Source organism: Phoxinus phoxinus (assembly GCF_949152265.1).
Source record: "Phoxinus phoxinus genome assembly, chromosome: 24".
Lineage (NCBI taxonomy): Eukaryota > Metazoa > Chordata > Actinopteri > Cypriniformes > Leuciscidae > Phoxinus > Phoxinus phoxinus.
The window spans coordinates 19,114,462-19,127,722 of NC_136899.1; the positions used below are offsets into that span (position 1 = coordinate 19,114,462).

Here is a 13,261-nt window from a genome sequence, read left to right on the forward strand (position 1 = left end):
ACTACATGGAGTAAACAAAAACAAAGTAAGTGTATTTATGCATCTGCCTTTTGATGGTGAGAAATGCAGACTAAACAAAAACTAAGCAAGTGGATTTAAACACTTGCATGCAAGCCTGCTGGTCATTTGATGATGAGAAGAGCAGCAAGCAACATGAGAAAGGGCTTGACTTGTAGTGAAGTTTTAGAGATGATTATGCATGTCTTCTCCCTCTGACACCACAGACTCAGGAGAGGCAGATCCTGATTTGGATGTGGCACCCTCATCATCCTCTCTAGCTTCCACTGAAGGCGAGGAGGATTCGGAAGATCCTGGGTCTGGGTGGATTGGGAGAAACGGCGAAGTGTGGTTTTCCACCAACGCGGAGACAACTCCCTTTCTTCAGCCTGCCAGAGGCGTGACTTCATGGCCGACGCGCTATGCCATCTCAAGGGTCCAGAACATTGATTCTGTGTTCAATCTGTTTTTTACGGGCGCCGCACAATGAGAAACTGGACCGGGGTGGACTCCACAGATCTCCGTGCCTACATGGGGCTACTGATTATGGCCGGTGTCTACAGGTCCAGAGAGGAGTCCACACGTTGCCTGTGGGATGATCGCAGTGGTCGTGCGATTTTTGGAGCCACCATGTCCCTCTCAAGATTCAAGAAATCAGCAGAGCTCTGCATTTTGGAGGTTGGTCATGCTGACAATGAGGTCAATCATCTCGTCGGCCCTGGAGTCACGCCTCTGGCAGGCTGAAGAAAGGGAGTTGTCTCCGGGTTGGTGGAAAACCACACTTCGCCGTTTCTCCCAATCCACCCAGACCCAGGATCCTCCGAATCCTCCTCGCCTTCAGTGGAAGCTAGAGAGGATGATGAGGGTGCCACATCCAAATCAGGATCTGCCTCTCCTGAGTCTGTGGTGTCAGAGGGAGAAGACAATACATCCTGCAGCTCGCTGGAGGGGTCAGGCTGCATACTCATCTCTAAAACTTCACTACAAGTCAAGCCCTTTCTCATGTTGCTTGCTGCTCTTCTCACCATCAAATGACCAGCAGGCTTGCATGCAAGTGTTTAAATCCACTTGCTTAGTTTTTGTTTAGTCTGCATTTCTCACCATCAAAAGGCAGATGCATAAATACACCTTTTTTGTTTTTGTTTACTCCATGTAGTTCTGAGAGCTGAGTTGCATATTTTGATTTTCTCAGACGCATCAAGGTGAGGTCTCTCTCTCTCTCTCACACACACACACACACACACACACACACACACACACACACACACACACACACACACACACACACACACACACACACACACACACACACACACACACACACACACACACACACACACACACACACACACACACACACACACACACACACACGCACACGCACACACACACACACTTTATTATGCTATTATACTCCATATAACTCCATGTAAAAGCCAGAAACTAAGCTTTTTTTTGCACAGGCCTACCTAAAGGGTTAATGGTGCCACCTGGTTATCAACAGTAAAAATTACAATTTTTACCTCTTCCCAACAGGGAAAACCACCAACAATCAAAAATGCATGATTTTATGGTGTCATGGCTTTGCAATCAAAAAATGTGGTTATAATGGAAGTCAATGGGGCAAAAACAGCCACGAACAGTAAATGAGGGAGAAAAAGTTTAAATCTGATGCTGCACAAAAACTAACAATGCATCAAAACCAATGTTGTTTCTAATCTTTGATATGTCCAAGACTGTGATAAAAGGTAAAAAAAAATCCAGTCCACAATCACATTTTATATTGAAAATAAGTAATTTTGTGTTTTTTCCCCTCCCAAATCAGTGACATAATTTATGAATTTGGCAATTAAAGAGTTAAAATCTTGATTTTTTTTAAAACATTTAGTAGTTTTGAACAGGACTGATGTTGATTAATAGATTTATGCAAAAAAAATGGCAAAAAAATATTTATCTGATCAATTTTTACAGCAGTTTAAAGTAGTGGCTGTTTTCAGCCACGAACATAACGAAAGGGTAGTGAATTTGCCCAGAGTGTACTGTTAAGTTTTTGAAAATTTTCAAAGCATTTTCCTAAAATATGTGTAAAAATAAGCTTTGTCACCAAAAATCATTCCATTTGCTGAAACACGGAAAAAGTTATGGCCAAAATAAGACTCAAAAATACCCCATAGTGGCTGAAAACAGCCCCAACAGCACATAAGGGTTAAAACAGTAGTCAGGCTTATTGCTCTATTTTGCAACGAAATCTGTGGCTTTGAACGAATCGTGAGATTCAATGAATGAATGACTCGATGACCGCCACCTACTGGCTATTTTAATATAATATTTTTTATTAATATTAAAAACGTTTTTTAACATTGCATATTTATTGAACATTTTTTTTATTTAAAGCATTATTTATTTTTAAAAGGTATTATAAAGGTTAAAAATTAAATGAAAAAATGTATTAAAAGGGGCGAATATTGTCCCTTAATGGAAAAGGTGTGACTGCAGTCTAAGTGGAAGAGAGGAACTTAGGAAAAGGGATGTGTAGAATTGCACAAGTGCTACTGCTAAAGAGTGCAATGTAAATAATTTATCATCATAAGCTTAATTGAATGGCCTAGAGAGAATAATTGACATTGTCTGTCTAAAGACTACATATAAAATAGCTACCTAAAGTAACTGCAGTTTACTAAAAGTAATGACTAAAAGTTTGCATTCATAAGCATTTTCGTCTGAAGATGAAGACTAAGACTGAATCAAAAATGGTTGCCAAAATGAACACTGGCCTACACACACCAAGCGCACTACAACGCTGTTGCGTATGTATTAAATATGACTGATCATTTAAATAAAATGTTTTATTTAATTCAAGTAGCCTACATAATTATTTTCCAGGGTTTAAAATGTATACAGGTTTGACATTTTCCCCTCATACTTATGTTGGAATGGGTACGAAGTTGGCATTGAATTTAATTTGAAATGGTATTAAAAAGGTCTTAAAAAGCCTTGAATTTAAGCTGGAGGATCCTGGGGGTACCCTGAAATAAATAAAAAACGTAATGAAGCAATTTCTTTCTTGCAATTTGAATTCCGGAAAAAGTGGCTGGTAAAAAATATAAGTGGCTGGTAAAATTGGGCATCCACCAGCCACTGTGGCTGGTGGACAAAAAAGTTAATTTCCCACCCTGTGACTTGACTATAATGTTTAAAATGGGTAAAAACTCATTTTCACAGAGACATCAGTAGCAGTATTAGTAATAGTGATACTGGCCTTCATTCATAACAATATGCCATTAAACAATTAAAGTATTTAAAACATACTGTCTTTATGTTGTTTCTACATTAATTTGGAGTTTAACTGTGAACTTATTACATTATAAAATACAGTAGTCAACATTTGAAGTGGATAAAAAAAGTTCAAAGTTGTCCTAAGACACCTTTCAAGACAAAGTTCAACTTTGATGAAAGATTTTGATCCACCAAATGTTCACTACTGTATATAAAAAACTTGAGGATTAATAAATGAATCACTGAGGGAAAATGTGTGATTAATATAGTTATTTTTTTAAATCGATTGACAGCACTAATATATTTATAATATATACTGGGTATTGGTAGAACTGATGTATGCCAGAACTGTACCTCAACCCTGGATCCTAACAATGTTGAATGTAAAGTCTAAAACAAATTAACTTATATGAAGACTTAAGATAACGAAAAATAATGCTACAATGACCACTGACATGCACACGCATAATAAAATATAAACATTATACTTATTTACATTTACCTTTTAAAGCAGCACTGACTAACACTGTTATTTCCACTTATAATGTCTCAATGACTAAGATGCAAAGCTTTGGCATATGTCCAGACATACTGCGTTTTATTCTGAGAAATTAGCAAATTAGCATTTGCTGATCACATCAAATTGATTTCACATCCTATAATATAGGCCTAGACTCAACTTAATTCAAAATCGCAATTAAACAACATTCTGATTAAAGGGCACCTATTATGGAATTTTGAAATTTACCTTTCATGTAGTGTGTAACATAGATCTAAGTGAACAAAAACATCCTGCAAAGTTTGAATTTATGAAAGTGCACCGTATATAAAGTTATTGTCTTTCAAAAGTAAGAGTCGACTCGGAGTCATTTTTATGAATCGTTAGAAGACCGAAGCTTTTTCTCTGACTAGATGACGTCAACTTGTCAAGTTATTTGAATACGATACGCCCACTTATTGCGCTCCAAGGCCAGGGAAAATATCATGGCGACGAGACGCTGTGTTATGAAGTGCAAGAGACAATTTTTTTCATCTGCCCAAGGAGGAGCATTTGAAGACTAAGTGGCTACAATTCATATATACAACTATACCACAGAAGTATAGTCCGAGCCTTGTGCTTTGTTCGCGCCATTTTGAAGACGATTGCTTTACCAACTTAAATGCAATCAAACTTGGATTCGCGAGCCGGCTGATATTGAAGGAAGGTTCAGTTCCAAGTGTATTTGCATCAGCTTCCTCCTCCGTATCACAACCTGTAAGTGTTATTAATAATTGTTGCTTTTATGTTTTATGTAGCATGCATAATAATTATTTTGTTTGTTGTGTAAGCACCGTTTAGCTTCTAGGTCTTCAATGACAATTGTATTGAGATATGTGAAGTGTTTGTCGTTGTTTTCGGAGTTGTCTTAAAGAATAGAATAATACCTCGTAGTAACGTAACTGCATTTTTTTTGTTGTAAAAACGTTATGTTTATGCATCGGGCTAATGCAAACAAAGACTGATTGTGCTTTTACAATATGAACTCTGGGATATGCTCGCTAACATTAAATTCTTCATCTTATTTTTAGTTTTTTACTACAAACTAAAGCAGTGGACTATAATCATTATTATAACAAAATTGAATTGATAAAAGCATCATTGTACTCAGTGTTAAAAATAAGTATTATCTCTGTAAACACTGCTGGGTCATCTGACCAATCAACGCAGATTAGCGTCGCGCAAAGGAGGGGTTTGGAAAAATGAGTCGTAGAACGAATCATTTGGGAGTCGGTGAGCAAATCAGGTAAAAATAAATGCATATTATACGACAACAAAAGTGTTTTTGTCATTGCATGCATGTAAAACTGTTGTTGGGGACTCCCAAAACAACATTAGGAACATTTTAAATGTCATAATAGGTGCCCTTTAAAGATTATATTATACTGATCAGCCCAAGGTGAAAGCATTAATCAGAGTTGAGACACCCTGTTTAGCAAAACACTTGCTTAAAATCTAGCATTTACAATGAAACATCCATTGGGATGTCAATCACCTGTCTGAACTTCCACTCTTGTTCATGCTCAGATTCTTTGTGCTTGAGCGGATCCTTGAAGAGCAGATCTGTGTCCATGGGAATGCTGGGATCAAAGGGATCAACCGGCTGCTGCTGCTGCTGTTGCTGTCTTTTCATTGTGTCATTAGACATCTGAACTTTGTTTATACGAAGGGCTGCTCGGTTGTCTCTCGCCTTTTGCTAGTGGGGCAAGTGAAAAAGTCAAAACTTTTGATATACATACAAAACTATATAACATTAGGATTTATGAGGCTTAATAAAAGAGCATCTTACCACATAAGGTGCCCTTTCCTGAGAACTAGCTTTCCTCCATAACTTTGCAATTTGCTTCACTCTAGTCGCCCAATCTGTGAAAAAAAGTCAGATGGTTGGTCTCTAAATTGACTTCATTTCAAGTTTGCAAATCTACTTGAGGTTTATTAGGACAATCCATTCACCTGGAAATTCATCTTGAAGGTTAGGGAAGTTCATATTGGTGTATAGAACAGGAGCCACGGTGGCCATTTCACCAAGCGTTTCCTCTTTCTCCCACTTTAACGTGCTCCTCTGAGCATTGGACATGGTGTCAGTCTCCACCTCTGGTGGAGGGACAGATCCAGGCATGGAACCAGGAGAAGCCCAGGGAACAATCACATCACCCCCTATCTGGCTGAATTTCTTCTCCCTGTAGTGACATATCAAGAGATTAAGTGTCTTTTTCATTAACCACTGATATTATATCGATTTTTAAACGGAAATGCCAGTACCAATCTGTGTTACTCAAAATCTGAATTCACTCACGTTACATTTTCTGGAAAAGGCATTCGGTGGATGGAAGAGAATGTGCCAGACACTCCAGCTTCAGCAATCATGGGGTTCGGAATAACGTGTGTGTTTGGCCCCATCATGCCATTCATCATAGGCATGCGTGGGAACATTCCACCAGCATCTCCTGCAAATGAGACCAAGGAGAAACATGCACTCACATAATGAGCTGTGTAGTTTACATGTGATACTCAAGCACAGAACAACATTACATCTGTGTGGTTTACTTGACTGTTCATATGAGGAGATAGACAACTTGATACCTTGGTTCTGGAGAGACATTGCTGTGGCTGAGGCATTGGGGGCAGTGTTGGGTGGATGAGCAAGTTGAGGTGGCTGGTTGGCGCTTGGACTGAGCACTGCTGTGAATAAGTCTTCCACGTCCTTACCCTCCAGTTCTAAACAGAATGAATATAATGTAGAACATGCATACTCATTCATCAATGTATTTTTACATCTCTAGTTAATATTTTACACACCTTTCTAAACAGGAGAAATTCTCAGAAAAAGAGAGAATAACATTTAAAACATCTGCTCTTTTGCAGATTGTTGTCAAAATATTTCAGGAAGCAACAAACCTGGAATTTTGTAGAACTTACTCAGAATGGCCCCTGTAAACAAGGAAATATAATTATAAGTATAGCCAATAATACAAAACCCAATATCTAGCAAAATATAAAGATGACTCAATATATCACAGCATAAAAAGAGTTAAAGCCATAAAGATGTAACCAAATACCATTTTTCATGTGCCAAAATCCCTTTTTTCAGTTATTACATTTCAGTTTGCAAACAATAATCACAATTGACAAGGGAGAAAAGCTGCTAGGAAAAACACTTGCTGGCTAAGGAAGGAACAATTGGAGGACGGTATTGACAGATACCAATATAAATGTTATGAGAAAATCAATCTGTGATGATACATTTTATGTAAATGTAACATGCTATAAAAGCAAAGATACATGCAATTCATCTCTGGTCTATTGTGAGAAAAGCAGCACAAAAAAGAGAATAACTGTTTTAAGAAAAAAATGCATGACTCTTACCATCAGAAACCATCTTGTCCAGCTCAGGACTTAGTATTACATCCAGAGGTTCCTCCTGTAGTGTCCTAGACCCTCGAGAAGAGCCAGGATGAGGGGAAGCTGACTGATCATCTGGTATGGTGCCAATGTCCAAACCAGCTGGGAAGAAAGTTAAGCAGCTAGTGTCAAACAGTTGTTTTAGCTCTACTGAATACACAACTCAACAACTCAAAATCTGCCGAAAAACAGAGCAGTCATTCTGTAAGCGCCTAAATCAGAGTTGATACGCAACCTATTTTCTACTGTGTCTGAGTCTTGGCTAAGATAAGAAAGTAAAAAAACAAACAAAGGGAGACTGAGGACTGACATTTCATGTCATGGTAAAATGAGGAAAAGTTTTTCGCTCTCTCTATCATCCTCTCAACTCAATTTTCCAAGAAACCGTAACCTAATTAGTGTTGCTTGCCCAACTGTGCGAAAAAGTCCCTTAAAAATGGACGTTTTCATCATTGCATATCATTTCCCATTAGAATAGAGCTTACTCAATGAAAAAGCAAGCAATTGCAATGATTAATCATAAAAAAATGTTGTCATCAACATCCAAGAGTCAGCCGTTGTGCTTTGGAAAGCTTGGCAGTGTTGCTGTATTTAGACCAATGACAATTAAGTAGGTTTCACTTAAAGTTCTTGTTCCAGGTTCAAAACTATTTAAGCTCCATCAACAGAATATGTGGCATCGGTTATGTTTACACTACAAAATGCACTTACAATTTAAGTCTATAGGGGCAACGTTACAGGGTTTAAAGGCTGAGATATACAGCTTGTATTTTGGTTTAATCACTTATATTAATTCTTCCATGCAAATTTTTATGCGAAAGTTGTCTAAATCTTGCTGTTAGCAATGGGACAACTGTGCTAGGCAAATGAACTTGGTAATAATGTACCATACAATAGGTGGATTTTGCTCAATGTAAACAGTAGTTTGAAGATAGTTGCGTCACATCACCTACTGGAATCCCTGCGAGGATCTTTCTAAAGCTACTGCATTTATAGGGGTTGCATAAGGGCCATAACCACCATAGACATTGAGGGGGACAAGTACCACCCCCCAATATTTGATATTCTTAATGATGTTCTGCTTTACTCCATTACACACAGCTCTTTTTATTGTTAGGATGACAAAAAGTTTTAAATGTAATTTTTTTTAGGTTGGTCTGCCTCAGCAGTCTAACAGTGTTCTTACTCTTTATTTTCGTTTAATCCCTATTAATAATTTAATTCCTTTAAATAAACCAATAAGATGAATAACAATCAAACTAAACAATAAAAAAAAAATAGAGAAAAAAAAAGGAATAAGATTTCACAGATTTGAATATATAGGAATCTACTCAACATATTTGAACTAAAATACATTGATTAAGTTAAACTAAAAATGTTTAAAATTAAGATAAATTAATTTTGTGTAACCACTTGCCTTAAAAAAAAAAAATGAGTAAAATATGTTCAGTGTTTAATGTTTAAGTCTCACAACTATACTAATGAAATAGTCAAGGTTTTAACATTTATTCTGATGCAATGTCTTGCCTGACTACCATTGTAAGCATTGCAATATAAAAATAATTTTTGAAGTTGAAGGATACGTTGAAATTCAGCATGGAGTTAATAGAGCTTAAGTTGTGTTGCACACGAAACATTCCTCTAAACAAAGCACCTTGGTATTTACTACCAAGCAGGTAAGCTAAGCCTTATATATTTATATATATATTGCACACAGAGGTTACGCTACGAATAATAATTGTGCGTCACTTTGACAAATTGGGTTGTAAATTTTCTGTCATGTTCTGTTTATCCATCTGTAAAATATTGTAACATTTTGTATTTTAAACAGGAGACCACAAAAACTTCAGTGATAAGGGTAGTCCGATCAAGCGCTGTGTTCAATTTCTTTTTATTCTACTCTCAATTTCTTTGCTCAACACAAAAAAAATTAGCTGTCAATGTTAAACTTCTTTTTTTTTTATAGTTAATACAACCATTAATTATAGATTTATACATTAAATGTTAAGGAAAACTAGAAGTGGTAAACACTTTTTTTTTCAAACCCTTTAGAGCTGGCTTTCACACTGAAGAAGTTACATCACTCGCAAACCACTAATTTCACCACAGCAAGGCCATTCCACAGAGAGAAGGGAATGTGTCCTTGCCAACTAAAAAGCTGGCAATTGTGAAGAAATAAAATTATCAACTAAATTAGACCCTGGAGAAAATAAATAGGACTAAACAGCATTTTTTTAAGCACATTTCAGAAAAATGTCACAGATTGCATTGCAAACAATCAGTTGCCAACTAAGGTACAGTAGCAGCCAAACCCAACGTCCATCTAAGGACAGTTTAATTCTCAGTGTCACCACAGGGTCATGTGCAAGAAAACATGTGCAATATTGTTTGTTTGGGGTTAGTAAAAACATAGAAGCAGAAAGCTCAAATAAATTGCATGTGTGTGTGTTTGTCAGGAAGGGGATCATGCAGAAACTGGCACAACAAAAAAAATCTGAGGGCCTGTTTAGAGGCCGAGAGGCCAGGAGTGGGGGGCTGCTCTACTTCTACAGCCAGAAAGGCTGTGCCAACAGGGCTCTTACCGAATGGAGAGGGGGAACGGTCCACCTGGAAAGGGCATAAATCAAGACCTACAAGAACCCAAACCAGATAAAACCAAATAATTATAAAACAGAAATGCAGAGAAAAAAAAAAGTAAATAAAAAAAGGAGTATGCTAAGAAGACAACAAATAAAGACAAACAGAGCAAACCAGGTCAAATGTGAAATGCAAGTGTGAAAATGTGAAAGAAAAGAGGAGATGCAATTGTGAGGGCACACGATTACAGGTGATTTCTGGGATTGTTAGAGCATCTGCAGAGTGAAGAAAAAAGAGAGACTATCCATCGGCCAGATCTCAGGACTCAGTCTACCTGATTCAGGGCCTGACTTGACCAGGTCATCGGACAGCATTCCCAGGAGATCATCATCTGAATGGAGAACCAGCTCAGCTAAGGGATCCTCCACATTGGCTAGAGATCAAGAAGACAAGTGTTTCTGAGCACGAGTATCCATACTAATCACCAAGTGTTCCTTGATTAAATGTAACAAAGGCTGGGCGGTAATACCTATATACTGTGGCGGACGGGCTTCTTTATAATAGAGGTGTGACTTCTGTCAGTTGGACACGGTTTGGATTATAAAAACACAATGAACAAAACTATAAACCATGTCATGAGAAGCTCCGATCCAAAACACAGTAAGCTGCCAACGAAACGCTTTAGTCACCACAAAATCAGATTTTTTTTTTTAAATTTACGGAATACTGCAGTTTATTATAAATGAATTATCTGTGCACATAATAATAATAAAAAAACTTGTGCCCTCATTATCTTTAATCAAAAACGTTAACTTTTCCTCGCAACATCACTTCTCTGATGAAGTGTGCACCGACGCGAGAGCAGGACAACAACCTCTCCATTCCAGCAACCTGAGATCGCAGTTATTAGCAAATGACAAGGATTCAATCAATTCCGCATGGACAGGTTCTGCCCTACATTTTCACAATCTACATCACAGTATGCAAGAAAAGCAAACTCCGTTTAATGCCAAATGCAAAAGGACAACTAATTTAGTCAACTTTTAAGTCAGAATTGCATTTGCGTTAAGGACAATGCGACACGCTCAGTGAAAAAAAAAAATCAATCCAAGATGGCAAATTATGCGGAAGAAATAATGGCTATAAATATAATTATTTCCATTTAATATAAAATATTATCAATATAAAACAGTTTACCCAGTATTTGTGCACGCTGTGCAATTTTAAACTTATTAGACAAATGTGTTGATAGCTTAGCAACAGGCCAAGTACAAACTCTATTGAAATCAATTTTGAGCTGAGCCTCCTTTATGTGTTCCAGTGCTATTTGTGTAGAGCATTCAACCATATGAGGTCGCATTTCAGAAAAGAAGATGACTTAGAGGTAGCTGTAAAACACGAGGCAGCTCACTAAATTTTGGAACAGAGCCACACTATTACATCTAAACAAAATTGCTTGTTTCTGTTTCGACCTTAAACATTGAGGGTGACGTGTCCAACAAGATAAAAAGGGTTTTTCAATGACATTCGCATTTACCTGCTCCTTATCTTTAATATTTTTGTTATATCCTTGCAGTGATACAAGATTTTGGTCATACCGCCCACCCCTAATGTTAACTGAAATATTCTTTATCATTTTGCTACAATCAAGGTTTCAGTAGCATTAAATGTATAAAGATGCATACATAATAAGATTCCCAAATCAAACACTTGTTTCAAGATTAAAACTCCATGAAAGGGTTAAATACGAGAATCTGCAGAGCAGAGAAAGGGGCTTTGCTCTATGGGAGATGAAAATCTCTAAGGACAAGCAAGCGGCCCTGAAAGCCTTCAAATAGCTTTGTGATTGCTCTCCAAACGAATACGCACAAACCTTCTAAACACTGAACTGTTGCTGCCAGCTTCCTATCCTCCCAGAGAGCTACGACAGGGAATTCAGAAAAGTGCTGGCAAATTGGGTTTTAAAAACATTTTAGTTTGGCTGTGAGCAGAGGTCTGCTGGCTTGGGTGTAAATGAGGGTTGACAGAACTGAGGATAAGGAGAAATGGTGAAGAATGAGGCATTTGAACAAGCTCTTCAGCCAATAAGAGTACACAAATAAGGGCTGAAGAGGACACAAAATGAGCACAAGGAGGTTAAAAAAAGTTCATTTGTACAGTGCGTCTTCTTTAGGCCCTGTGGCAAAAATATGAACCTAGACTGTAATGCAATCCACTGTAGGATTCTGCAGTGCTGCTGGGTTGTGTGATGCATTCAGTGTGTGCATAGGAGAAGGCGGGAGGTACGGTGATAATGTGCATTATACTTCCCTACAGAATTCACTGCAGTCTATAGCAGTAAAGTGTGACCTAATGGGTCAAAGCAACAAAATAAAACCTCTCTACAAAAATGCAATTCACAGTAGAGATAAGTGTGTGTGAACTTGTGTGTGTGTGTGTATATATAATAGACCTGAAGTAGAGCTTATATACATATAAGCTCTACTTCAGCTCTATTGTTTTTTTGATTAAATATGAAGACAGAGCTGAACATACGCAGTTGCCCTGCTTTAGATGAGACTGGAGTGGAAGTGGTACTGAGAAGTGGGTCAGATAAAGGGTCCAGGAAGCTTCTGCTTTGTGATTTGCTGTCTGCATGATTGGCTTCTTCCTCCACAAGCCCTGTTTCCAGAGTCGACTTGGTCTTCTTGCTTTTAACCAGAAGTTCTTTCCCAAAAAATGCCTCCTGTAACACATACATGTTCACAAGTAAATAAAGCAGGCTCTGGTAATGCATCATGCACAAGCACAGTAAATCATAACTAAATTTCCACATTCAACTGTACCAAAAAAGCTAAAATGCCCTGCACTTAAAAAAAAAAAAAAAATTGTAAATAAAACAGATTATTGGATTAGGTTTACAAGAACATTTTTTTTTTCTTCTTCAAAATGTCATGTTTAATTTAATGTTTTACTTTCCATTTCTTTGTAATAATTTGTGAAATTTGCAAGCAATTTCTGAGTGAAAATTGTTTCTACAATTTCTTTCAGTATAGGTGGTTTCTAGTTTGCAAGGGTTTTCTGGGTAATTGCTAGTTGATTTCTAGGGTGATCTGAATGGTAACTCCAAGACTACGATATTGTGCTGTCTGGATATGGCATGTTTTCTACTTATTTTATCGTCCACCAGGTGAAAGTCGCAATTTTTTCTGTGTAGCACTTACTGTAATTTTTGGCTTGAAATATCAAAAGGCTGCCACAGTGCTACATGGTAAAACAAGTTTGTAGCACTTCAGAATATCTAACAGTACCAAAATATCAATGTGACGACTCCCTGCTGTGTTAAAACATTAAAGGCCTAATGTGCTTCAATTTAAATCATTGATTCAAGACATCCCTCTGGTGACGACCTTTAAGTCTGATTTAAGGTTTGACAAACAGGAACGCCTAAAGTGACAGCTGTTACAGTTAATGCATCACTGCATCTCCATG

The 13,261-nt window shown here is 37.5% G+C and overlaps 1 protein-coding gene across 7 annotated transcripts in view; it reads right to left on the reverse strand.

Moving 5' to 3' along the window:
- The window catches only part of kmt2ca (lysine (K)-specific methyltransferase 2Ca), a 159,134-nt gene that overhangs the window by 26,044 nt on the left and 119,829 nt on the right, over positions 1 to 13,261 (reverse strand). For 6 of the 7 annotated variants that reach the window (XM_079602700.1, XM_079602697.1, XM_079602696.1 and 3 more), the window contains 10 exons: positions 12,326 to 12,515; positions 10,125 to 10,223; positions 9,796 to 9,843; positions 7,178 to 7,315; positions 6,710 to 6,742; positions 6,395 to 6,529; positions 6,108 to 6,258; positions 5,765 to 5,991; positions 5,601 to 5,674; positions 5,307 to 5,507 (listed from right to left, as the gene is read on the reverse strand). In XM_079602700.1, coding sequence (XP_079458826.1) covers positions 5,307 to 5,507; positions 5,601 to 5,674; positions 5,765 to 5,991; positions 6,108 to 6,258; positions 6,395 to 6,529; positions 6,710 to 6,742; positions 7,178 to 7,315; positions 9,796 to 9,843; positions 10,125 to 10,223; positions 12,326 to 12,515 — 1,296 coding nt within the window. The remainder of the gene's footprint in view (positions 1 to 5,306; positions 5,508 to 5,600; positions 5,675 to 5,764; positions 5,992 to 6,107; positions 6,259 to 6,394; positions 6,530 to 6,709; positions 6,743 to 7,177; positions 7,316 to 9,795; positions 9,844 to 10,124; positions 10,224 to 12,325; positions 12,516 to 13,261) is intronic. The other variant, XM_079602699.1, reaches the window with a different exon arrangement.